This window comes from Gymnoscopelus braueri, assembly GCF_963280865.1.
Source record: "Gymnoscopelus braueri genome assembly, chromosome: 15".
NCBI lineage: Eukaryota > Metazoa > Chordata > Actinopteri > Myctophiformes > Myctophidae > Gymnoscopelus > Gymnoscopelus braueri.
The window spans coordinates 31349060-31375404 of NC_137620.1; the positions used below are offsets into that span (position 1 = coordinate 31349060).

Consider the following 26345-nt stretch of genomic DNA (forward strand, 5'->3'; position numbering starts at 1 on the left):
ACCACTAGAGTAAAGGATCAAAACTGGGATCCTTCCGATTCCAAGACGGCCGCTATACACACCACCTCCTGAGCCACATGCTGCCCCTCTCTCTCTCAAGCATTATGAGGAATTATGAAAATACCTCATTGCAAGCTTTCAGATTATGTTAAAAACTATGCATTACTATCTTCATCTACGTACATACTTCATTCAACGTTTAACTGCAACTCTAAATTCATAACTAAACTTATCTCCTATCAATGTGCCTATACTGTATACTTAAAGGAATACTTCACGCAGAAAATTACTTATTTTCTATCAAATATTCACCACATGAAGCCTAGAATACTTGTTGTTTTTATCGCATTCCTGAGCCAATAATTCAATATTTGCTGACGCTGCTATGTGGTAGGAGACCAATGTAAAACTAATAAAATAATAATTTAAACAACTCTCACAGTGTAATCACTGAGAGGCCTGCTGACGATCCAGGTTCAAAGAGAATGTTTTAAATATATTGCTCTTGTTAAGATTGGTCTCCTATTAATTAACTTCAATTAGTCAACTATTGACTAATTGGCTCAGGAATGCACCGAATACAAAAAAAAACTCAAGGCTTCATGGGGTGTAATTTTTTGGGTGAACTTAAGTATTCCTTTAAGTATAAATAAGCGAATTCACAGGCAGAACACAGAACTGCAACGAAGGTAGACAGACAATCAAATAAATAAAGGCAATGACCTTGCCTAAATAAGGGCCATCTGTCTTGGAGAACAATGTGAAGGAATAGAGACCTAATTCGAGATCGATACACAAAATAACACATCTTCTCTTGGTTTGGGTGTTCATCACATAAGATCTAACAGGTTCTTAGGCAATGATGAAAAGCTTGACAATTTTCTCCCTAACTTTGTGGTACATGCCCATAAATCATTTGCAAATGGTTGTGAAAGGGGGGGAGAAGTCTCTAAGGCTCCTTTTTCTGACCCATATCCCCGCTTGTTCTTATTCCCCGAGCGTCGTCTCTTTTCAAACCACTGGGAATCACAACGAGAGGAGTGAGAGAGAAACAGGGAAATATAGCACTGGCATTTACGTACAGTAGCCAGTTTTCTGGAACTTGGGATGACGCTCATTTCTTTGGCAACGCATTCATGTTTGATATACTATCCTTCAGCACACTTGTTAATGAGCTAGGTTCCTGGTGTGGTTGTCTCATTAAGCTTGGCTCAGGGTTAGTGGGCTTGAAACTGAGCGGGGAAAGCTATAGGCTTCGTCATCCCAAATGAATTGAAATACTGTACAAAAAGAAAAACTTACATTAATTGTAATCTAAAGACTGTCAAGTTTGGCTACTGTTATGAGAAATACAGAGCGTCCAGCTAGTCTTCATTTTTCAAAGCAAAATCAACAGTTTCTTTTTGCAGTGTACCTTGTTTTTGCTGGAACACACACATACAGCACACTGTAATTACACCGACACCATATATCAGTTGAGAACACAACACATTGCCAGCTCCCTATGCACCGGCACCGCTACTGCTGAACATGCGCACACACACGCTGCACGCACACACGCACGCACGCTCTCACACACACCTCCCACGCCTCTATCCTGGCAGGTCTATATAGGTGCCTGGGGTTTAGTCTGAGTGGCACGCAGTGGAGGTATTGACTCAGACACCGTCTCATGCATACAAGGCAGGACTGGGATTGGTGCTATCCACAGGGAGCTGGACACTCCTAAGGGGGAAGGAAGGGGGAGAAAAAAATCCTCACGAGCCTACTGCTCGTCTCCAGATAAAACTGGGACATCTCTCTACGTTGCCGCTCTGCTGTTTTCTCACACCCGCAATTTTATTTTTTTCCCCCTCCTTCCCCTTCTCCCCTCATGACTTCTTTGGAGAAATGGTGCCGCTGTGCCGCCCATCGGGGCTCTGGTTTCATTCCGTGCTTGAAAATGTATAAGAGAACAAAGTTGTAGGGTTCGCTCTGAATCGTCTCTGTTTAACTGCTGTTAACTGTGCAGGAGTCTGGAGAGATGATATGAGAAAGAAGTCGGTAAACTGGCGCGACTCAATTGAGCTTTTCAGACGTGTCGACCTAGACTGCCTGGGCAGACAGGGGGCACAGCTGAACAGCCAGAATCCTGAGGGTTAAAGGAAAACGTGTTCAACCTTAATCTAAATCCCATATTCTGAGGAGATCAATAACATAGTGGGCACAGAATGCATGGGCATTGACGTGAAACAACACGCTGCACATCATCGTTTCACAACGACAACATTTCAGAGAAATGCATTAAAGACGGGAAGAAGGGTATTTTTTTGCCACGCAATATTATCAGAAGTTTCTCTTTCATTTAAGCCTAAGAGTACGTAAGATGAGTTTGTGCCTTATTGCATTAACATGATGTAGTAAAGGGGGGAACACATGGTGGAAAAAGTACTCAAATTCTTTACTTAAGTAAAAGTACCAATACTGCAATGTAGTAATACTCTGTTACGTAAGTAAAAGTCCAGAATTCCAAATTTACTTGAGTAAAAGTACAAAAGTATCAAAATGCATCAAAATGTACTTAAAGTAAATATTTAAAGTAAATATTTGAAAATAGCAGATCTACAAGCTCACAACGCGTCACGATGCGACGCGTTGTGAGCTTGTAGATCGGCTATTTTCAAATAGCCTAGGTATAAAATAGAGCTAAAGTGGTTAATGTATGTTTTATAATATAATAATTTATATCTACAAAGTAACTAACTAAAGTTTTCAAATAATTGTAGTGGAGTAAAAGTACAATATTTGTCACTGAGATGTAGTGGAGTAGAAGTAAAAGTATTGGAAATTGGAAATACAGTAAAGTACAAATACCTCAAAATTGTACTTAAGTACAGTACTTAAGTAAATGTACTTAGTTACTTTCCACCACTGCGGCAGTGCAGCAGTCAGCTTAGAAACAGACCTGGTGGGCTATGGGATCATCAGCAATGCAATCATGCATGGGCGGGTCGGTGGGTGGGTTTTGACCCCTTGCCTGTCATGTTTCAAATGACTCTGAAGGAAACAGGTCAACTCTTATAACACCTTCCCCTCATGTCTTAATAGACACATGAAGCCCTCACAGGAAGGTAATTTTAGTGCAGCCTAGCATGTTGTCCATTAATAAATTACCAGTGGCATACCGTTTTCTTCATGAATAATACAGTCCTTTAGAGACACCTTTGATCAATTCAGAAAGAAAAAAGAGAGAAAGAAAGGCAGTCTCGGTATAGGCTACGTATGTGTTTTATGTGATTTTTTTATGCTATGTACAGTACATGTATATAATAAGAAAATTGCTAAATAAAGTTTTTGTTTTTTTTAAAGGTGAGAGAAAGAGCGGCCACGTCTATGAAAACAAGCCCAAAAGAAGCGACAGGCCGGGGTCCTTGACATGAAAATGTTTGAGAGAAACTGGTTTAAACAACATTAGGATGCAAGTCTTCACTTCAGAAACAACCCCAAAAAAACACGACCCGCAACTACCAATATTTACAAGCCACTTTATAGAAAAACAAGCCCAAAATCGCTTAATCACGATTTCAATAATTGCAACAAAAATATTACTGACAATGTAATACCCACCCTGCTTCCAAACTCGTTGTGTTTTATTTAGTTCATTTATTTTTGTCTTTTTGTCCCTCAAGGCCTTCAACCCCTGCTTAAAACTGAGCACTTGGAAACATGGATGAAGAGAAGGTTCTCTTAAACAAATCTGATTCCACATACCAGATTCATTTACCCTCTTAAGGATTTTTCAAAGGTGTTATTAAGTAAGCGATGAAGGATAACACACAAAACAACAAGCGATCGAGGCGTTTTGTGTACTTGCTGTACTGTTTGGAACTTGTTAACTTTAAAGTTTCGATCAATCAAAAATTCCGGAGGCACAACTTCCACCTACTGTGGCAGCGCAATTTCAAAGCAACATGAGAAAATAACACCTTTGAAAAATATTTAAGAGGGTAAAAGAATCTGGTATCTGGAATCTGATAAAAAACTAAAGGAAGTAGTTCCATGTGTGGGCGCATGCACCACCCACCCACGCACTGCATGTCGGAGTTGTCGGAATAAAAACTGAGGGTTTGTCAAGAGTCAGTCTAATCCTAAAACAATTGTAATGTGTAAAGACATTGGAGACATCCTCACTGTCTCGTGCATTCTCTGAAATTGTGTCTCGTAGATTCTTAGTAAATTACAAAATAATTCTGCACTAGCAGTGTATTTCTGTATGCTGTTGGCAAACTTGCCATGTTCTGTTTAGATAAATAAACAAAATAAATGCTTGTTTTAAATGCTTCATTTCACAGTAAAAAAAAAATGACATATTCTTTTTTGTGGTTAATATGATTTATGGTTTTGAGAAAGCCTAATAAAGCATGAATGTACTGTAATTGATGATCTTTTGTACTTTGTGGCAGTTAGGCAATCTCCATGTAGAATTCTGCTTTTGAGTGCTGCAGTGATACACTGTATTCAGTTTTGAAAACCCAGCAGCACAGCACTAATTGGCTACCTTTCTTCACTGACTGCGATGGTGACATACTTCGCCCTGGGACTAAAAAGACAGCACTACACCGCTGGTTAGGTTTAGGTTTAGGGTTTGATCAGTCATACTATGGTTAACCCATTGATACCTGGAACGCATCTGTGTCACTTTAGATTTCTTTAGGCTATTCAAAAATAGCAGATATACAAGCTCATAGCGCGGCACCGAGTGCCGCGCTATGAACTTGTAGATCTGCTATTTTTGAAAAATCGAGGGAATTTTTTTTTTTTTTTTTTTCCCAATTTTTTTTGGGGATTTAGAAGACCTTTCTAGAATCTTCTCAGGTCTTAAAGGGTTAAGGTGAGTATGTGGGTGTGTGTGTGCGCGCACGTGTGCATGTGTTCCCGCTGTCTCTCTGTGAGGGGAGCACTTGCTAAGTCTATGTGCATAATATCTGCAAGTGCCTGGCCATCTGCGTGCCAGTTTTGTCTGTCCAACCCAGAATATTATAATTGTGTCAGTGTCAGTGTGTCCTCGTGTCACCTACGTCGTCATCAAACAGCTCCATGACGAAGGTGGCCACGCTGCCGTTGATGCCGATGAAGATGTTGATGCAGGTCAACACCACGTAGGCCGTGCTGGGCACGCTGAAGAAGAACGATGCCGGGTACATCATTGGCGTAATGGACCACCTGCAAGCAACGATAGACTGGTCACATTATACAATTAACGCGTTAAGACCTGGAACGCATCTGTGTCACTTTTTGATTTGAGCTGAAAAGCCTTATTTTACACTTTGGCAATTCAAAAATAGCAGATATACAAGCTCATAGCGCGGCACCGAGTGCCGCGCTACGAGCTTGTAGATGTGCTATTTTTGAAAAATCGTGAAAATGCGTGCAAATCTTTGAATACATATTGTTTTAAAGTGAACATTTCCAACTCAAATCTTTGCTTCTTGGGGGTCCCTGGAAGAACATATTTTGAGATGGCGGTCAGCGGCCAAATATAAGTTTGGGGGTCCTTGACATGAAAAAGTTTGAGCACCACTGATATAGAAACATACGTTTTTTTCAGAATACTGTTGGGATTCATTTGTAGAGACATTTGTAGAATCCGGCTTCAGGTCTTAACCACATGACAACTAGTGTCCCTATTCTGGGCACGTCATAACAGGCAACCAGCTGATCTACAAGCTCACAAAGAGGGCAAAACGATTTTGTGTGGGAGGGGGCCTGAGGGACCACCCGGTCAGTTAAGTATAGGGTTTAAGTGGTTATGGGCTAATGTTCAGCTGAGGCTGAAGTACAATGTTGCTGCAGGTGCTTGGGAATCAAAGGGGAATCATCATAAAGTAAAATGTGAAACAAAAATAATGCAGGACTCCCCACAAAACATTATCTCTCAGTGTGAATATTCATTTGCTCTTAACTGACACGCGTTGTTAAAGCAGAAAAGTACAACTGGAATACACTATGGTAAGTCAGAAAGAAACTTATGACGGGACTAGCAGGTTGCAAACATGTTTATGTGATGACATTGTGGATGTGTGTGTGTGTGTGTGTGTGTGTGTGTGTGTGTGTGTGTGTGTGTGTGTGTGTGTGTGTGTGTGTGTGTGTGTGTGTGTGTGTGTGTGTGTGTGTGTGTGTGTGTGTGTGTGTGTGTGTGAGTAAGGGAGTGAGTGGGGGGGTGGGGTGTTGTCTATGAAAGGAAATTAATTATTACTGAATAGCAATTTATGTGTGAGAGTATTATGTGGAAATAATTGTAGAAAGATAGCAATTCTCTTTTTAATAAGACATTTTAATTTAGGCGTAATTATAAGACGGCAAAAGTACACCACTGTATTAGTGACTACAATTTTTCTTTTTAATTTAATCAAGCGTTAACACATTGAATGCCAAAAACGGTCCGGACCGTTTTTGAGGATCCAAACGAGAAGTGCCGAAAACGGTCCGGACCGTTTTTGACCCAATTCTATTTTTATACATGTGGGCCACGTGGGGCGCTAAAACGAAACTTTGACATCACCCAAGGAGTTTCTGAGAAGAAGAGGCTGGATCTGGCTCCATGTCAAAAATCCTTCCGGTCGGCGTTTTCAATGTTATCTCCTTGACTAAAAGCTTAATATCTCCATTTCTTTTTAACGTGGTGGAAACGGGGCCGTTTTCGATCGGCGATCACGCTGCAATGGAGGATCGCGTTAGAAATATTATTGTTCCAGGCGTTAGTCGGGACCCTCCGCCGTCTCGCACGCACGCTTTGTTTACATGCACTTCCGCGTCGGGGCTTCTACAGCACGAAACGTATAACGCAAGTGGATGGAAGAAATGCAGGCACTCAACGTATAATATTTTAATAAACCTCTGGCACCCAATGTGTTAATTTGCGACAGAACAAATGTGAAAGTTATATGGAATAGTTGCTTGTTTCTCAATGGTGGTCCATTCATTTTCTTTTTTTTTCTTACATTTTTATCCCACGATTTTGTAACCCCATATTTTACTCCCAGTGCCAATTGTCTATGTAATCCTGGGCACTACACTCCCTCTGCCAACCTAGGGAGGCCAGGGCCGAGCTCATGCCTCCTTCAATGCATGAGAGCCACCTGACCTTCTTATCACCTGACAGGGGAGAGTTTCCCTGGTTGGACGTAGTAGCGCGTGGAAGGAACACGTTATTCCAACCAGTTCCTTTCCCCTCCATCAGGTGCCCCGGCTGGCCAGGGGGAGGCAGTATTGTGACCAGGATTACTGCATGTTTTTGTGAGGGTACCTACCCTAGGGGACACGGGGAGAACATGCAAACTCCACACAGAGAGGCCCTTTCGCCAACCCCACTGTCCCTTCATTTTCTGCAGCATATTTCAAGGAGCGTGAAGACAACTGACGATTTGAAACTAGGAAAAAGCTCACAGCGCATCGCATCGTGACGCAGTGTGAGCTTGTAGATCTGCTATTGAAATACATTGGGTTAACTCGGTGCTGCATATTATAATGTAATGAAATGACTTACCCATACAGGATGAGTAGCAGAATCAATGCTGGCAGGTTGGGAGGAGAGACGTAGGCTTTTTGTTGGAAACAGAGGAAAATCACGATCACAATCAAACACGGGACGATGTAGTTACACTGCCAGGGAAAGAAAAAAACAGAAACAAAACACTTTTGAGGCGCTGAAAGTAGAGGTCAGTGCCAGTGCAATGGACAATTAATAAATTGCTATACTCAGCATTACTGACAAGACAAATAAATGACCATTGGCTCTGCCCATTCTTTTTATCATCCTTTTTTTCAAACAAATGTAAATGACATGTAATTATGAAATCTATGGATGACTTTTTAATTAACATCCATATATCCCCTCTTTTAATTTCCAATTAATCCAATTAACAACCAAGCAATCCAATCCTCCTCTGTCTGAGGCAAATTGCCTGCCAGTGACACCCTATAACGAACGACTGAACAATGGGTTTTGTCATTTTGAAGCTACTAGTTGACTGATAATAAGTTGTGGGGGAAAATAAAGAGCTTGTGATGTAGTGGTGCCCATGATTCAAAACAAAAGTAATACAATAAAAAAACACTACAATGGTAAAAAAAAAAAAAAAGCGCTGTAGATTTAAGGCATTCTAAATTGGTATTTTATTGAGCGCTGTTGAATCGACATTATGTTTGCTCATCCTCACTCCCTTTGACTGCAAAGCCCTCCAGTGTCTACATCACATTAACTTACTGCAGGGAAAAAAATGATAATAATAGACTTTATATAGCTGTCACAGATAACACAGCAAGTCTGTGAGAGTGAAAATGATCCCGCTGAAATATTAGAATTTATCTTTCCGTCCCATTCAAACATATTCCTTCAACAATATGGCTTTCCATCCTTAGAGCATTGTGTGGTTGGAGGATATGGTAATGTGGACAGCTCCAGGCTAAAACCTCTCGACTGCCTGCATAATAACACTTCTCTTCTTACTCAGTCAGTATTTATTTGTCTGCCATGATGGTTGAGCTGCCCAGACGCCAATCCCCTTCCACAGTTTCATGATAAACTGTTTACTCTCATTTGGCCATAACCCATTAAGACCGGGAAAGAATCTGTCATTTTAGATTTGACCCACTTTAAGCATTATCTTATACTTTGGCTATTCAACAATAGCTCATAGTGCGAGTGCCGTGCTATGTATGAGCTTGTAGATCTGCTTAAAAAAATCATGAACATTTGTGCAAATCTTTGAATATATATTTTTTAAAGCGAACATTTGTAACTCAAATCTTTGTTTCTGGGGATTCTACTAATGTCTAATGTCTTCTAAATCCTAACAGTTTTGAGAAAAACCATATGTTGCTATAATCAGTGGTTCTCAAACGTTTTCATGTCAAGGACCACCCAAAATGTATATGTATTTGGCCACGGACCCCCCCCCCCCCCCCCCATCTCAAAATATTTGGTTCCAGGGACCCCCAGAAGCACCGATTGGAGTTAAAAATGTTAGAACACACACATTTTCCAAGAATTTTAAAAACAATAGCAGATCTACAAGCTCATAGCGCGGCACCGAGTGCCGCGCTATGAGCTTGTATATCTGCTATTTTTTACAGCCAAATAAATCTTTAAATTACACAGATGCGTTCGCGGTCTAAATGGATTAAGGCAACTGCCAATGTATCACCACTTCACTTCCTAGTTTGTCGCTAGTAAGCTTGTTGAGCATAACCAATGGCAGCAGCCGGTGTCGATAATTGTGTGTCAGCCAATAACATCTACTTAAGTACCCCGGTTTCCCAAAAGGCAGCGCCCGGTGTGCATTTGCACCATTAATGGAGCTGAATTATTCTTTCAATACAACCCAAGCTGTAAAATATCTCCCAGAGAGTTCAAGATTAATTTACTTAAAAGAAAAGAAAACCAGGGCAAAGTGACCAGAGTTGTGCAAGTTACTGAAAATGTTGTTACAGTTACTGGTTATTGCCCTCAAAAAGTAGCTGAATTAATTGAGCAGTTACTGCATTATGAAAGTATTTAGTTAATAGGGGAAGATACTTTTGTGTCACTTTTTTTTGGCTTCAATACTAATGTACACATTATTTTAGTGGTCCTGTGGCACAGAGTGAGACGAGATAACTCTACTATTATCACATGTGACGCACGTGTGCGCGTGTGTGTTTTTACCCAGGAAGGCAAAGGCAGGACTTGCCCAACTCTGCTTCAGATTGGCTTACTGTGATAATGTATCCTACCTTATTAAAATCATCACTCCTCGTGCCAAACCTAACCTAATCAGAGGCAGAATATGGTGGGTCATGCCTGTGCCATCCTAAATGCTTACTGTGCTGAGGCTATAAGGTGAGAGAGAACCTTATAATACTCTGAAATCGTCCACTATTGTCACATAAAGTAACGTGTAAGCCCATTTGAATTTCATGAATTGTAACTGTGTTATTGAATTGGAAAAAAATACAAAGTTGCTAGAAAAAGTAGTGGAGTTACAGTAACATGTTATGTATATACCTGTATCATACTGCATCTGGAAATTTAAAAGGCCTCTTAACTCTATAAACGCCATTGACTCGAAAACGCGTCAATAACTACTTAATCCACCCACGCCATTGACGCGTTGGATTTGCGTTCATTGTTTAATCTCTGATCGCGCTATGCTGCTTAAAATTCAATGTTATTCTCGAGTTCCACTTACTTCACCCATATCTGCATCCGGTTTCATGTCCTGGGTTCCGTTTCCGGTTTTTGATTATTTTCCCCCGGTCATTTCGTCCAAAATAGGTAAACAAACGGTTTTTCACACGGTATGACGGACAAACGGACAGCTTCTCTTCTATATGGTCTGGGTGACGATCAGTCATCGCCGTCGTGTATCACAACGTAATTTTGACGATCAAAACAATCTGGGAGGACGTCACATCCGTTTTCATGGTTTTCCCTGTCTAATCGCTCAGAAGGTAAACAGTGACACCAGGAGCTGATCAAGCTATCATGTGCTGCTCTCTGGTGGCGGATTTGTGCGGCGTCTTTAAAAAACAGTCTGATCAATTATTTTCATGAAAATTTTCAAAATATAAAAATAAAAAAAACACGAAAATTGCTGGCAATGGGGGAGTACTTTATGAAAATACTCTGGCAGTCAAAGAGTTAACCAAAACATTTTCCCGATTGCTATTGTCTTATTGTGAGCAGTGTTGATTTTGACAGCAAATTTTGATTTAGTCATAGTCTTTTGAATACAATTCCATTTAGTTTAAGTCAAATTTTAGTCATCTGAAATGTTTTAGTTTTTGTCTAGTTTTAGTCGACTAAATATCATAAGATATTTTGCACTTGGTTGCATGCTGAAAATAGCCTATCTACAAGATCACAACGCGTCGCACTTGTGAGCTTGTAGATCTGCTATTTTCAGAGCGCAACACCCGAGCGCAACCTGTCTTTTAGTTCTACTGGATCTCTTCTCCACTAGTCCCTCCCTGATATTTTAGTCTAGTTTTTATTTGTTGACGAAATTGTCAATATATTTAGTCTTAGTTTAAGTCATCATAGCTTAGTTTTTATTTCGTTTTCGTCAGTGAAAAAAGGTAGTCGACGAACATTTTTTTGTCTCGAGAGATTGCCCTCAAAAACATTATATCATCCGGTGGAGAGCAGATGCAATAAGATTCAGGTTAAAAATGTGCAAAGAGCCCCGGTCCCTTTAAGGTGGATGGTACAGGCAATGACAAAAAAAAAACTATGTCACATAATTAAGCTATATTTCGTTTTTAAAGAATATGCCAATGCACATCCTCCATGAGGCCCGAGCCTTTTGGCATGCACTGCTTCATTTCAAAGAGTCTCCCTCTCTGCACCCGGCAAAACAGCTGGTGATAATGTGAGAGTGCAAAGCCATGTACCCCTGCAGCGGGACTCAATTAAAGAGGTGATATGGCTGTCGGATGGAGGTGGTACCTACCATGTCCCAGGCAAAGTTAGCCACCCAGTAGACAGTCAGGTTGACACCGCTGACAAACTGCAAGTGCTTGGCTTTGTTCACTCTCTCCTGGATGAGGAAGAGGACGAAGCTGGCGGGGATGAACGACATGGCGAAGATCACGCAGATGGACACCACCACGTCCGAGGATGTCGTGACCCTGTGATTGGACAGAGCAGAGAGGGCAAGACGTTACCGTCACAACGTTTCATCGCGTTGCAATATAGGACAGCAAATGCATACCAAATGCTACAGTGTATTGCTTTAACTTTAACTGCTTTTGAGAGATGGATTTTGCTTCTCGGCTATAATGTTTCTCGATTTTATCCGGCCAAAATGACAAGAATTGATTTTACGTCCCATTTTGCCTTGACAGCACTGGATTGTTTGACAGACATCATGTCGAGGCAAATCCAATTACACAGTAAATTCATAGGACTCATGAATACATGTTTTTAGTATGAAATACAGAGGTTATTTCAAAGAGGAAACAGACTTTCCTTGAAAGAGTAATCCAGTTTGCTGCACGCTACAGGCACTGATATACAACACAGTTGTTCCTCTGCCAACAAGAAAGAAATCAAGGCCAGAGAGGCCTTTAAACTGGAAATCACCCCAACACGGAATATGTCAATAAGTCAGAAATTGCATGGTTGAGAGAGTCTCACTGAGAGAAATTTGTGCAGAGTATGATTTTTTTCCATTGTGAGAAATCTAAACTGGTAGCCTAACACTCCATGATTTTTCTCAAGCAATATCTTTGGAGGAAAGGAAAATATAGCTTTTAACTTTAGCTAGCACCATTCATCTTCCATTTTCACAACGGTGATGCACTCAAACAATGTTGGCACACGTTTAGTGTATATAATTTAGGAAAATTGATGTCCATGTGGCATGTAGCAATGATGACTTAATTAGTTTGCCATTCAAACACTTGCAAACAATCAAAGATAAGTCTCTTTTTTTTTTAGAACAAATTCATCATAAGCCCCCTTGCGAGTTTCACATATAAATTAACTCTTTTAGTCTCTTTTAATGAATCATTCAATCATCGCCCTCCATTATATGTATTCGGGGAGAACTCGGGGAGAGCTAGGGGGAGAGCAGACCAAGAAACGAGGTTTAACCACTTCTGGGGAGAACATTCAACCAAAAAGAGCATCTACAAGCTCAAAACGGGTTGCATTCCAATGCATTGTGAGCTTGTAGATCAGCAAGGGGGAAAAACAGCAGACCAAGCACAGAGACGATCCTGGTAAAATGAGAATTAGTTTACAAAGTATGAAGTGGTTAAAGAGGACTTGGATTATGCTTTTCCTTATTTTCTGCCATTTATATATTAAATACATATAATATTATATATTTATATATCATAATACTAATAATATTAAATGATAGTCAGGAACGATTGAACATGGGAACGCATAACACACCCGGTTATGCAATACCCTTTTACTTGTTGCCAGAGTACTCGTTATACCCAGTAGTATGTACCCAGTACAGTACCCAGTACAGTACCATAATATTCAGAGGCTTGTCTATGACGTCAGTACTATGATGTTTTATTGATGACATCATGGATCTCCATATATGGGTATAAAAGGGACACAGGACCAGCTGCTCAAAGATATTCAAGTTACGTGATGACAGAGCGACCGCGTACATGTAGTTCTGTCAGATAACTCACGAATGGATTGAACCAATATTACAGACCAAATATATGAAACAATATTATAGAATGAGAATACAAGAGTGGATGTAATATTTTATTTTATTTTGGCGTTCAGGCTCTGCAACATTTTATCATCCCTGCTCAGCATAATTAAGACAACCATCATTAACCTTTAAGAGCTGGGAGATAGATATATAATAACAAAACCCCATGGGGAACAGAACCAATAGCAGAGCCCACTGGTGGTGCTGGGGTGGTGGTGGGAGCAAGCGCTGCATGACAACACCCTGAGCTTAAATAACCCACCCGATGGGACAGCTGACTGCCACGTCAGTGTATGACGTACTGTATGGGTCTGCATGACGCTGTAAACAGCCACATAGAATGAGAATTGATGTAACCTCTCGAGCATATCTGCCAGAACTAACTCGCAGGCTACGTATAATTCATTAGGACCATAGGGACGGGGACAACGCAGGTGGTTTTCCAAATATGGGGCACCTTCTTTAGCATCAAGGAGATGTTAACCCATTCAATCTGGGAACGCATCTGTGTCATTTTAGATTTCTTTGGCTACTCAAAAATAGCAGATCTACAAGCTCATAGCGCGGCACCGAGTGCCGCGCTATGAGCTTGTAGATCTGCTATTTTTGAAGAATCTTGACATTTTTTGCAAATCTTTGAATATATATAACTTTTTTTAAGCGAATATTTGCAACTCAAATCTTCGCTTCTGGGGGGGGGGGGTCCCTGGAACAAAACATTTCGAGGTGGGGGTCCGCAGCCAAATATCTAGCATTTTGGGGGGTCCTTGACATTTTTTTTTTTCTGTTAGGATTTAGAAGACATTTGTAGAATCGGCCTCAGGTCTTAACAGGTTAAAGAGGTCCGGGAGCGGGGCTGCAGGCTGCTCAGTGCACACCTTCACCACACAGGGTTGATGTTGTCTGGGCCCACAGCCTTTTTGGGACGTTCGTCATGGCAATTAAGGCTGATGATGCCTCACTTATTGGTTGTGAGGATCCGGGGTTGGGGGGGGCCCCCACTGCTGCGACCGAAGGACAGTCGCCTTCATCACCGTTGTCAGGGCAACCCTTAGCCACCATCGCTACCGCTGCTTGTTGCACCTGGGGCCGTCACTACTCCCAGGACTAATGCAGCCACCTGGAGTTGCCATCCGGAACCGCCACGCGGAGCCGCCACCGCTGTCGTTACTCCCTGATGTATGATCAATATGACGTCACAGAACTGATGTCATACACTGCGGCCTCCAAGTGTACGGCACTACGTTATCTGACAATGGATACTATACGGGTATTGCATAACCGGAGGGGCATGCATTCCCATTGGGCATCGTCGCCCTAGTTTCGTGAATTCATAAATCTTTGACCCCTTGTCCCTCCATATTTGGGCAAGACTGAAGTCATCAATCATCGGAGATACACAGGGAAGCCACGATTAGTTTCATCAATATTTTAAAAGCAAAATAACTCAATCCATTAAGACCTGGAACGCATCTGTGTCACTTTAGATTTCTTTGGCTAAAATAGCAGATCTACAAGCTCATAGCGCGGTGCCGCGCTATGAGCTTGTAGATCTGCTATTTTTTTTAGATTTTAGATTTTAGGATTTAGATTTTTTTTTTTAAGAATCGCCTCAGGTCTTAATGGGTTAATTAATTATCACAAATCATTGTACGAGGCAAAGATTTCAGCACAAGGTTTCCATGTCCGAGTGGTGCCCACAGTTGATAAGAGAAGCCGCTACACTCCGTCAATGCCCAGTTCTTCAGGGGTGGAGATTCCAAGTTCGTCTAGCGTCGGCCGCAGTTCTTGAATCAGGTACGGGTAGATGTCTTTGTGGGGGCCCGACTTGTCCTTGACGGCTTCCAAGATCCGGATGGCGCTGGCCAAGTCGTCCAACTTCCGACAAGCTCTAAGCGCCGCCTCGATAACCTTGGGCTCAGGCACCAGATCATAACCGATCAGTGCGTTCATCCCTCTTCTCAGTTCCCAAGCGTCGATGTCGGGCTGGTTGAAATAGGTTACCCAGCGGGCGTCGAACTCTTCGTCCGTCTCCTGCTTGCCATGCGAGTAACGCCTCAAGGCCGCTGGAACTGCCGCCTGACGTCCTGGCTGCACACGCGTTATGCTGCGGACGCCGGAGACGGAGAGTCGGACGGCGGCTCTGAACATGATGGGGGTATAAAGACAAAACTGGACACGAGCTGATTGGATCTGGAGGGAAGCCACGAACCTGAATGAAAAATGAGCTTACGTCATCTCGTTACGGAGGTCTTTATACACGGTTTGTATCCATCCGAAAAAGGCAGTTGACCAATCAGAAGACGACTGATGTCACCTATGAGACGTCAGTCATCTGTGATGTATCTATGACGTACTCCGAATTTCGGCAGGGGCACCATCACAGCCACATTCAATAATAATTATTCATTTATTTGTAATTTGTAATTGTGTAATTTTTCACTTTTTTTTACAGCCCAATCAAGCCAACTTGGGAGATGGATAAGGACGAGTTAATAACTCAAGTACCAAACAAGGACTCTCTCTTGTGTATCAAGGTTGAGTGATAGCACTAATTACACACAACACAGAATCAAACTGTATTATTCAATAAAACCACATTGGGAAAACTTGCAGAAATTGCAGTTCTGTCTAAAACAGGGGTTCTCAAACTTTGTCATGTCAAGGACCCCCAAATTGACACTTATTAGCCCGCGGACCCCCATTTGAAAAGATATGCCAGGGAGGGACCCCCATGAAAGAAGAGTTTTACGGCTCTAGCAGTGATTTTCAACCATTTTAATTTCAAGGACCCGCAGTTTGACATTAGGCTACAGACCCCCATTTAATGGCATTTCTATACCTGGGGCCCCAATTTATATTGTAAAATCAATGTTAATTTAACTCTGAGTGTACAAATGGAACCAAATGGACCCGTTAGGGTCCATTTGGTTCCATTTGAACACTCTCAGAGTTACAGACCCATAATGGTCCATTTGGTTCCTAACTATCTATCATTTAGCTGGGGACCCCCTGGAACTCTCTCAAGGACCCCTGGGGGTCCCCAGACCCCACTTTGAGAACCAATGGTCTAAAATATACAAGTAATTCTTACAACTATATATCTACTATATGTAGATGTTAGCTTTTATTCTTTCCATTTGTGTAAGCATCGTTTGTGCATTGAAAACCTAATTGTAATAAGGGCAGAACTTTTGCCCCTGAGCAAGGCCACTTGACGGTCGAAATGTTGTTAACCTTTGCACGTTAAACTTTCTCGGGAGCAGCAGCTGCCTGTGCAGACTTTCCCTTTTAATTATTTTCAGAACTTTCGCACGCCCATACTGATCGACAGGCGTGTCGGAGAAGACTTAAGAGCTGTCAGTTATCTGATCAGATAACCCGATGAAGGTCTGTGTACAGAGACAAACGGTGGACAAGCGGTGACGGTTCTGCACTTATTGATGCAGACGCTCACCTTTGTCCAGCTGGGGAGGGAGGGTTATATAGACGTCTCTTTAAATAACAAAATAAAAAAGCCAATTAAACTCTTCGGTTGATAATGGGCTACATTTAAACTCTTAGGTTGACAATAGGCTACATTTAAGGACACAAGATCCTCTTCATTTCGTAATTATAGTAGAAGACGTGGATTTCTAATATTACACCTTTCATATTCTAGTATTGTAATCCCGTTCTAGTCTTTCCGGTGTGCCGTGTGCCGTTTGAAGCACTGAAGAGTTCAATCAATTTCCTCCTCTGAGATGTTGACCTTTGATTCTCTGTGATGCATATATATTGCATCATCCTCATCATCCTTCATAACGTCTTTGCCGTGTCTTTGTAATTAGCGGTGCTATATTTTATTAACCCCCGGTATCCTCCACTCCCTCGGCCTGTGATAATCTCTCACAAGACTTCCTGTGGCGCTATTAGCATATTAAATAAGTTACCCCGTGTGGATATGCGGGCTGCATTTATCAGCACCGACCAGACGCAATTAGGACACATACATATGAAACCCTTTACCACAGCGAGAGCCGCCGGCCCACATTTCCAACAGGTTTCGTTGCTTGTTGCGCGCTCTATAGCCAGGAAGGCGGGTAGTAGTACGAGGTGACACAATGGCTAATGAGCTAACCTTGAACAGCTGAAGTTGGCTAATTGCTTTGAGGAAGAGGACAAGCGACCCCGCTAATAAACTAATAGACGGAACAGTGAGGAAGACACACCGCAGAGGAAAAGGATTTGCATGTGTTGATTTCCTCCAGGAGTTCTAAAACAAGGTCTGGAGTGATTTGCAACTTCAACTGATAATGATCTGCTCTTGAGCATCAAGCACAACATTTAGGCCATTAGTCGTGCTACTTGGTAGCACGACAGAAGGAAGAAAAAAAAGTTTTAATTTCTTTTGTAGAATGCTGTTGTCAGCTGTTATTATAGTGCAATTATGGTGAAATACCAGCAATGTGGTGTCTTTTCTTGGTAAGTGAGAGATTAGTGTGAAATTCAACAAGGGATTCTGGTATTAGTCCACCAGCAGGCCTGTTGCTATTCTCCAACAACTTCAACTTAAAAACTCTCACAGTAGGAAAATGCTAGCTACATTTTCTTATTTCTTACTATGAGGATGACAGTAGGAATTAACCACTTAACCACATATTTGTTTTATTATTATCTACAAGATTACAACATGTCACACCATTGTGACCTTGTAGATCTGCTATTCTCTAGACATTTTCTAAAACTCACATTTTGTCATTTTATTGTCACCTACAGACAGTATAAAATAAAGTGGAAATTAACATTAAGGGATACAAACCGTGCAGAGAATCTCTGACATCATCAATATGACAGACTGATCGATCGGGTGGTTCAGTGCCAGTGGACGGGGAACTGAGATTATGAGAAACTATAGAGCTGATTGGTGTAGAGGTTTACGAGACTGACCGAGGACAGACACACATACACAAACATTTGGGACACACACATAAGCGGCATAAGATCATCAAATTAACACCAGTGTACAGGTTCATGTGGTTATTTTACTCACCCTAGCGTGTCTATTCTTGGCATTTTATAATAGGCGAACATTCTGTATGAATAGCCGCATAACTTGTATATCGGCAATTTTCGGCTAAGAGATTGGTGTACTGTAGAGGAAAAAAGAAGGGGACCAACTAAAGACCCCCGGCATCGAAGTAGGAAGGGTTTCAGTGGATAATATCTTCTCAGCTCAAGACTTAAAGGAGTAGTTCATCCAAGAAATGACTTTATTTCTATCGTTTACCTATACCCGATGATGTCTTTGACTCGTGCAGAATTTTAGCAGTGGTGGAAAGTAACTAAGCACATTTATTTAAGTACTGTACTTAAGTACAATTTTGAGGTATTTGTACTTTACTGGAGTATTTCTAATTCCCAATACTTTTACTTCTACTCCACTACATCTCAGAGGCAAATATTGTACTTTTACTCCATTACAATTATTTGAAAACTTTAGTTACTAGTTACTTTTCAGATATAAATTAGGATATTATGAAACATACATTAACCACTTTAGCCCTATCTTATACGTAGGTTATTTGAAAATCTGCGATCTGCTATTTTCAAACATTTTTGTACTTTTGCTTTTGGTACTTTAAGTATATTTTGATGCCAATACTTTTGTACTTTTAATCAAGTAAATTTAGAATTCTGGACTTTTACTTGTAACAGAGTATTTCTATATTGCAGTATTGATACTTTTACTTATGTAAAGAATTTTAGTACTTTTTCCAACACTGAGTTTTAGTTTGTAAAACATTCCTTAACGGTGAATCCATAATCAGAAAATGAAGAAATAACTTGATGAATGGAATTAACCAGAGACTCCAAGTAACAACAGCAGAACTACATAGTCTGCCTACAGTATCTGACCGACTTCACGCAGGGAACCGCTCTCCTCTGAGTTTGAGTTAGTTCGGTTGGATGGTTCTCAAGCTGAGTGAAGGACAGCAACGCTGACACGCACGCAGAAATGTGCAGAATTTGTAGTTAGATGTTTGCTTTCTGAACCATGACCATAATCCTCACATGGTCTCAGCAATATGATATCTTCACTACACAACACTTCTGGGAGAGAAAAAAAAAAGAACATTTTGAGGTATAAGATAACATCGATAAGAAACTAATTCTGACCCTTCTGGTAGCAAGTAAGAAGGCTATTACAAGAAAATGGTCCCCCACAGTGGAGGAATGGATCAAAATAATTCATGACATATAGAGAATGGAAAAACTGTCTTTCTCTCTCAGAACTCCGGAAGAAACAATCTTTTGGATTTGGACTAGATGGACTGAGTATGTAAAACCAATTCGCTCAGATTTCTGCTGAATGGCAAAACAAAGGTGAAAGTGTTGTATTTTTCCTTTATGTCTTGTTGACTGTTTTCAAAAGCTGCCCTGCTGTTGGTTTTTATTTAGTTCCGTTTTTTGATTGTCATAAAAACTGTTAAAATGTTGGTCATCACTGAGAACTGAAAAATAGGATATAAAATGAATGAATGCATGGACGAGAGCAAATATGCATGTGTGTGTATTTATATGTATTTATATAAGAGTCTATATGATTCCATGTGTTGAACTTGAAATAATTGCAACATACACATTTTATGATGACAAAGCTGTCCGTGTGTACGATGAACGCTAAAATCTAAAATCTAAACGCTAAAATCTAAAATGTCAAAGATGCTTTCTCGGTTTTAATGGGTAACTAAAAAGAGTATCTATACTTTTGTTTTGTACTTTGTACTACATAAACACATCCTTTGAACACATTTTTTTCCTGTTTCCCAACAGAATCTACTTTGACTCGAGTACTAGGGGTTGAGTGCCTTGTCCACCACTGCACATAATCACCCAGTCACGTCTTGCCTTCGTGCCGGCTCCTTTCCCCAAGAGACACGCCGCTTCAACAGGGACGCAGGAGCCCAGGGCTTATCCGGACATCGTGGTTAAGCCATTAAGACCGGGAACGCATCTGTGTGCCATTTTAAGATTTCTTTGGCTATATTCAAAAATAGCAGATCTACAAGCTCATAGCGCGGCACCGAGTGCCGCGCTATGAGCTTGTAGATCTGCAATTTTTTTTTAAAGAATCGTGAAAATATGTGCAAATCTCTGAATATGTGTGTTTTATAGCGAACGCTTTCAACTCAAATCTTTGCTTCTGGGGGATTCTACATTAATGTCTTCCTAACAGTTTTTTGAAAAAAACGTATGTTGCTGTAAGTGGTTTTCAAACTTTTTCATGTCTAGGACCCCCAAAATGATCTTTATTTGGCCGCGGACCCCCATCTCAAAATATTTTGTTCCAGGGACCCCCCAGGAGCAAAGATTTTAGTTAAACATGTATAAATATATTCAAAGATTTGCACAAATTTTCAAGATTTATTTTTGAATAGCCCAAATAAATCTAAAAATGACACACAGATGCATTCCCGGTCTTAATGGGTTAATAAATTGTAGGCGCCGCAATCCGCACACAGAGAGATAGGGGGAGGATGGTGAAAAACGTCTGTGCCCTGGATCTACAGCAGCGACGGCATCGTAATTATCTGCTAACCCTACTGCCGCAGCGTCGCTCTCTGACTCACACGCCTGTCGACAGAGCCTGATCACTACATAAATACCTGACCGCGGGGTTTGCGCTGACGCAATGGGGAGCGATGGAAACCGCTTCCGTCATGTAGTAATTAATGGCTGCACGTTGATTTGCTCCGTGTAGGGTTTGAAATTGTGTGGGGCCGCACGGCGGCATATCCACAATGGAGCGAGAAAAAAGTTAAATATTGGGACTTATAAAGTTATATCCCATTACAAAGTGTTGATAGAGTAGGCTTAATGTAGCATGGCAACATTTTGAGCATTGTGAGTATGAGAAGGGCTCTGTGTGAGGATTGATTTTCTACGAGCAATCCATAGAAATTCATAGAATAAATTAAGAAATGAAAACAGCCCCTAAAGCTTACATTAATTCAAATGTGAAAAATAAATGATAAAAGTGGATGTGATAATGTCTCCCGCCCCATGCAGAAGTGTGTGTTTGTTCAGTATTGGACTGAGTTCACCACGTAAAATGCAGTGACTGCATGCAGCCCAGTTTGGGTACAGACTATAATGGATATAGTCTGTACTTCAAGTCAAGCAGCAGCATGGAGCTGCTGCTTGACTTGAAGCACAGAGGAGCCCAAAAAAAGGAAAAGCAAAACACCATAATTAAATGACAAAATATGATGATGTTTGTCTCTGAGCATGTATAATCATCACAAACAGAGAGCCTGGAGTACCCTTCTCCTCCCCCGCCCCAGATGACGACGAAGTCAGGGGAGCTTCACTTCGAGGGACTTGTCGTATAGTCGGGAAAATAAAACAACACTCACAAAGACAGGCGATATGCTGTATACTATATACTATATATCCATATGGTATACCAGCCCGTATAAGTTGTGGCTTAGCCCTTCATTAATCTCCCACTCTCTCACGGGGGGAGTCGCTACCAAGCGAGCCCTGGGCTGAGCAACATTAGAGAGAAAAAACACAGTATATACCCCAACATGAGGCTCCCATGGGCCGGGCACATGTGTGCGCCCACTCCCACGAATCCCTCATCCGACTGTCCTGCACTCTCCATTGTATTTCATCGCATGCGTCCCGTTTCTCCCTTACTTAGGCATTTGTCTCCTCCCACATGTTTCTCTCTCTCTCCATCTTTCTCTCTCCCTCCCTCTCCCAGGCTGCCATCAGTCACTTCCTTTTCCCTTCAACCCCCTCCCCCCAGCTCGTACAGTACCATTCCAGCATGGAGGATGATCAACTTCAAGTGTTGATTTCGTCAACTGAAACTATGACTAAAAATGTTGGTCGACTACCTTTTTTCACTGACGAAAACTAAATAAAAACTAAATAAAAACGAATAAGCTACGATGACTAAACTAAGACTAGGCACTGCCAAAATACATGAAAGATATAATTTTATTCTAAAGACTATGACTAAAACTAAAATCGAAATTTGCTGTCAAAATCATCGCTGATCAACTTACAAGGCCGCGTAGGAGAGCTGCGCCTTGGTGAGGTTGAGAGGATGGCTCGAGACGGACACGCCATACTGGCGGGGGTCCTGGCCCGCCGGCAGGTTGGCCCTCAGGATGGCGTTGTTGGCCACGCTGAGGAAGGACGGCACCCCGTGCCACGCCTGGTTGTAGAACCACACCTACGGAGACGGAGGACGAGGAGGGCATTACTAATGACCACGGAATATCTTCTTCCTCTCCTCCCAACTCCCACAACTTGCCTGGTAAAAATAACACACTGCATTTGTACCAGTGTGACTCACAGCCGTGAGAGCTGTAACAACCAACCAACCTGTTATTTCATGTCAGCAGCAAATCGTGTGAAACCCTTTGTAATGTATTATTATGTCAGGTGCAGTCAAATTATTTCTGTAAACAAGTTGGTCCCCATTTGTCTGATCGTGGCTCGTTCATTGTTATTGTACATTTACAGTGCACAAAAAGGGATTTTGCGTGTGAGAAGTCACTCTCGATATGCTTAAATTGATACTCAAGCACATCTATTGATTTAAACAGCAGTGTTTGTCTCTGTGAATACATCTAACTTTAACACATATAATGGTGGGGGTCTGTGACATGAAAAATGTGTTCACCACTGATATAGAGACATACGTTTTTCAGAAAACTGTTAGGATTTAGAAGACATTTTGTAGAACCGGCCTCAGGTCTTACTGGCTTAAAGGACCATACCAGTGGTCTGCTACGTTTAGCCCGGTGATTGTGACTCACAGAATGCTTGACATGACTGCTGAACACTTTCCGAATCATCATAACATAGTTTGTTTGATTTTCAAGCAAGCTATCGGATACTGTTCACTGTTCAGTATGAAAATCAACATGCTTCTGCATAAAACTACTGCTTAAAACTAGCTTGAGATAGGTAATCCAACACACTAAATATCATCGTGTGGTTATTTGTTGTCAAAGTTGTTATTGTTGTGTTTTACTGCTTTTTAAAGTATAGATTGATCTGACAAGTCTAGCATAAAAGTTTCTCTGGAGAAAATATTTATTGAACGCAAACATCCGTGACTTATTGATGTGCAATGATGTCTAGACAAAACCAACTCAATTACCCAGGTAAATTCAGTAACGTTTTAATGACTGTGGAGGAAATGTAAACAAACTATCTAAAAATAAAGCCATTAACGGCAAAATGGTCCATGTTCAATATAATTATACCAGGGACAATGACTTGGACTTTAGCCCCCCCCTCGGACACACCTGTGGACTACACCAGGTACAAATGACTTTTTGTTGCACTCCCTCATGGAGCTACATGCGGATTATACTAGGGTCAGTCCACTCTAGGTGGACACGCACTGACCTTTTGCACCTTAATCCCTTGTATAACGCACTGACTTTTTTTGGGTCTTTTTATTGTGCTCCTTAAGCACCTTAACGTCCTTGTCTATCATGCACAGTATAAGTATAACATGCACAGTACAATACATTGCTGCTATGCTCAGGCACCTTAGTTTAGTTTTTTTAGTTTTATTTATTATCTCAGGTAATTTGTAAATATGTAGATAACTTGTCTGGCCTTCTGTTGCTCTCTTGCTTTTGATCTCCTTCCCACCTGCCCCCCACCCTCTTCTTCTCCCCCCCCCCTCTTCTTTCTATGGAAACTAACGTTGCGATGGGAACGATGTACAAAAAAGAATTTCACCCACTTTTTTACCTTGTAAACCTGTGATGTGACAATAAAACTGATTCTGATTCTGATTCTGATGGCCAAAACTGTGAATATAGCAGATCTATCTGCAGAGACAAAGTGAACACAAAACTTGGCAAATCTTTTTGGGACTCCTTTTGTTTTAAAGTAAGTAACTTCCAATGTCTGTGGCTACTGCGGTGGAAAATAAGAAGAATGTTAGAGAAGAGAGAGAGAGAGAAAGGTAGAGAGGAGAAATGAGACAGGCCCCCTGCTGATAGTGCAGCGCTAATTAGGAATGGATGGTGTTGGAATGGAGGCTCCCCTCGACTGCCAGTGAAACATAGCACTGCATCACAGAGGAAGATACAGAGTGTGTGTGTGTGTGTGTGTGTGTGTGTGTGTGTGTGTGTGTGTGTGTGTGTGTGTGTGTGTGTGTGTGTGTGTGTGTGTGTGTGTGTGTGTGTGTGTGTGTGTGTGTGTGTGTGTGCGCGCACGCACACACCAGTGGTGGAAAGTAACAAAGTACATTTACAATTTTGAGGTATTTGTACTTTACTTGAGTATTTCCAATTTCCAATAATTTTACTTCTACTCCACTACATCTCAGAGGCAAATATTGTACTTTTACTCCACTACAATTATTTGAAAACTTTAGTTACTAGTTACTTTTCAGATATAAATTATGATATAATGAAACATACATTAACCACTTTAGCCTTATTTTATACATAGGCTATTTGAAATTAGCAGATCTACAAGCTCACAACGTGTCGCATCGCGACGCGTTGTGAGCTTGTAGATCTGCTATTTTCAAATATTTAGTACTTTTACTTTTGGTACTTTAAGTACATTTTGATGCCAATACTTTTGTACTTTTACTCAAGTACATTTTGAATTCTGGACTTTTACTTGTAACAGAGTATTTTTATATTGCAGTATTGGTACTTTTACTTAAGTAAATCATTTGAGTACTTTTTCCGCCACTGGCGGACACACACCTTTCATCCTTCATCTGCCCCTCTCTCTCTCTCACACACACACACACACACACACACACACACACACACACACACACACACACACACACACACAAGCACATTGCTCTTGTGATGGTGCAACACCATTCCACTCCGTAGTATTGTACTTTTTCCTCAATCCTTTCGAAAATCTCCCTCACCCTTGATTTCCACTGGTGCCTGCTGCTAAATCAACCTTTGGTTTATTCAAGGGGAAAGGTACAAAGGAACATGCTGAGTGGGTGTTGGTGGTATCGAGATAGGCAGGAGGGGGGTGGGTGGCTGAGACACTACGCCCCGTTGAGTTAACATTTCCGCCATGCAACTCACAATCACAGGGTACAATTGGTTTTCAGAATCGGTTTAATTAACTGTAACTTTAATTATGGATGCGCTCTGTGCTCAAGTGGCTGACTGCCTTTCAGGTTGATGATTATTCAAACTAATAACTGTTTATTAGTTTCATTATCCCACACAGAATAGAGCAGAATGCGCATCAAGAAGCACGATCCACATCCTCACACTGAACCTCAACACTTTTCCATACAAATCCATCCATATCTCAGTTGTTGCATCCCACCTGCATTCACAGAGACAAACCTAAAACTGACGTTTAAATCAATAGATGTGCTTGAGTATCAATTTAAGCCTATCGAGAGTGACTCCTCACACACACACATGGATTTACCAAACAGATGTTATGTTCAACAGCAATTTCCCCCCCAATACACAATACACATGCAAAGCGTCATCTTCTTATTGGCCCTTGAATATGTTATACTAAACAATGAGCCCATTTAACCCATTAAGACCTGAGGCCGATTCTAAAAATGTTTTCAAAATCCTATCCTATAAAAAAAAAAAAAAATCAAGATTTTTCAAAAAAAGCAGATCTACAAGCTCATAGCGCGGCACTCGGTGCCGCCCTATGAGCTTGAAAATGCTGATCGTGATTTTTTTTCCAAGATTTTTTTCAAAAAACTGTTAGGATTTAGAAATCATTTTTAAGAATCGCCTCAGGTCTTAATGGGTTAAATCCACGCAGTCTTGAGTACATGGAAATGTACATAACTGTCTGCCCTGATCGCTCAAACTGACAATGCATACTGTATCCATTGGTTTTGAATGCTGACTCACGCTATGCTGTCTGTCATATAGCGTTTGTCTTTATTAGCTACATTATTTGTCTCTCACTTGAGCAGCAAATACTGTGCTAACAACAACAATAATACAATATAAAAACAACATAATAACAATGATAACACTGGACGTTAATAAAACAAGAAAATAAAGGGTGGGGGTGGGATTAGTAGTATCTGGATTTACCAGGTGGGCCAGGTGGTCTCCATTTACAGTGATTGTCACGAACCCTAAAGAA

At 41.1% G+C, this 26345-nt stretch overlaps 2 protein-coding genes across 2 annotated transcripts in view; both read right to left on the reverse strand.

Annotated features, from left to right (window-relative positions):
- The window catches only part of LOC308101484 (phospholipid-transporting ATPase ABCA1), a gene marked incomplete at its 5' end in the record, with an annotated part of 254815 nt that overhangs the window by 64236 nt on the left and 164234 nt on the right, over positions 1 to 26345 (reverse strand). The window contains 4 exons of the mRNA XM_080450900.1: positions 5058 to 5202; positions 7526 to 7641; positions 11472 to 11649; positions 22265 to 22434. Of these exons, the coding sequence (XP_080307026.1) occupies positions 5058 to 5202; positions 7526 to 7641; positions 11472 to 11649; positions 22265 to 22434 (609 nt within the window). The remainder of the gene's footprint in view (positions 1 to 5057; positions 5203 to 7525; positions 7642 to 11471; positions 11650 to 22264; positions 22435 to 26345) is intronic.
- LOC308101966 (cytochrome c oxidase subunit 5A, mitochondrial-like) lies at positions 14925 to 15356 on the reverse strand (the record flags this gene model as incomplete). Its single annotated transcript, XM_080451521.1, has 1 exon — positions 14925 to 15356. One exon carries the CDS (start codon positions 15354 to 15356, stop codon positions 14925 to 14927), a length of 432 nt encoding a protein of 143 aa, XP_080307647.1.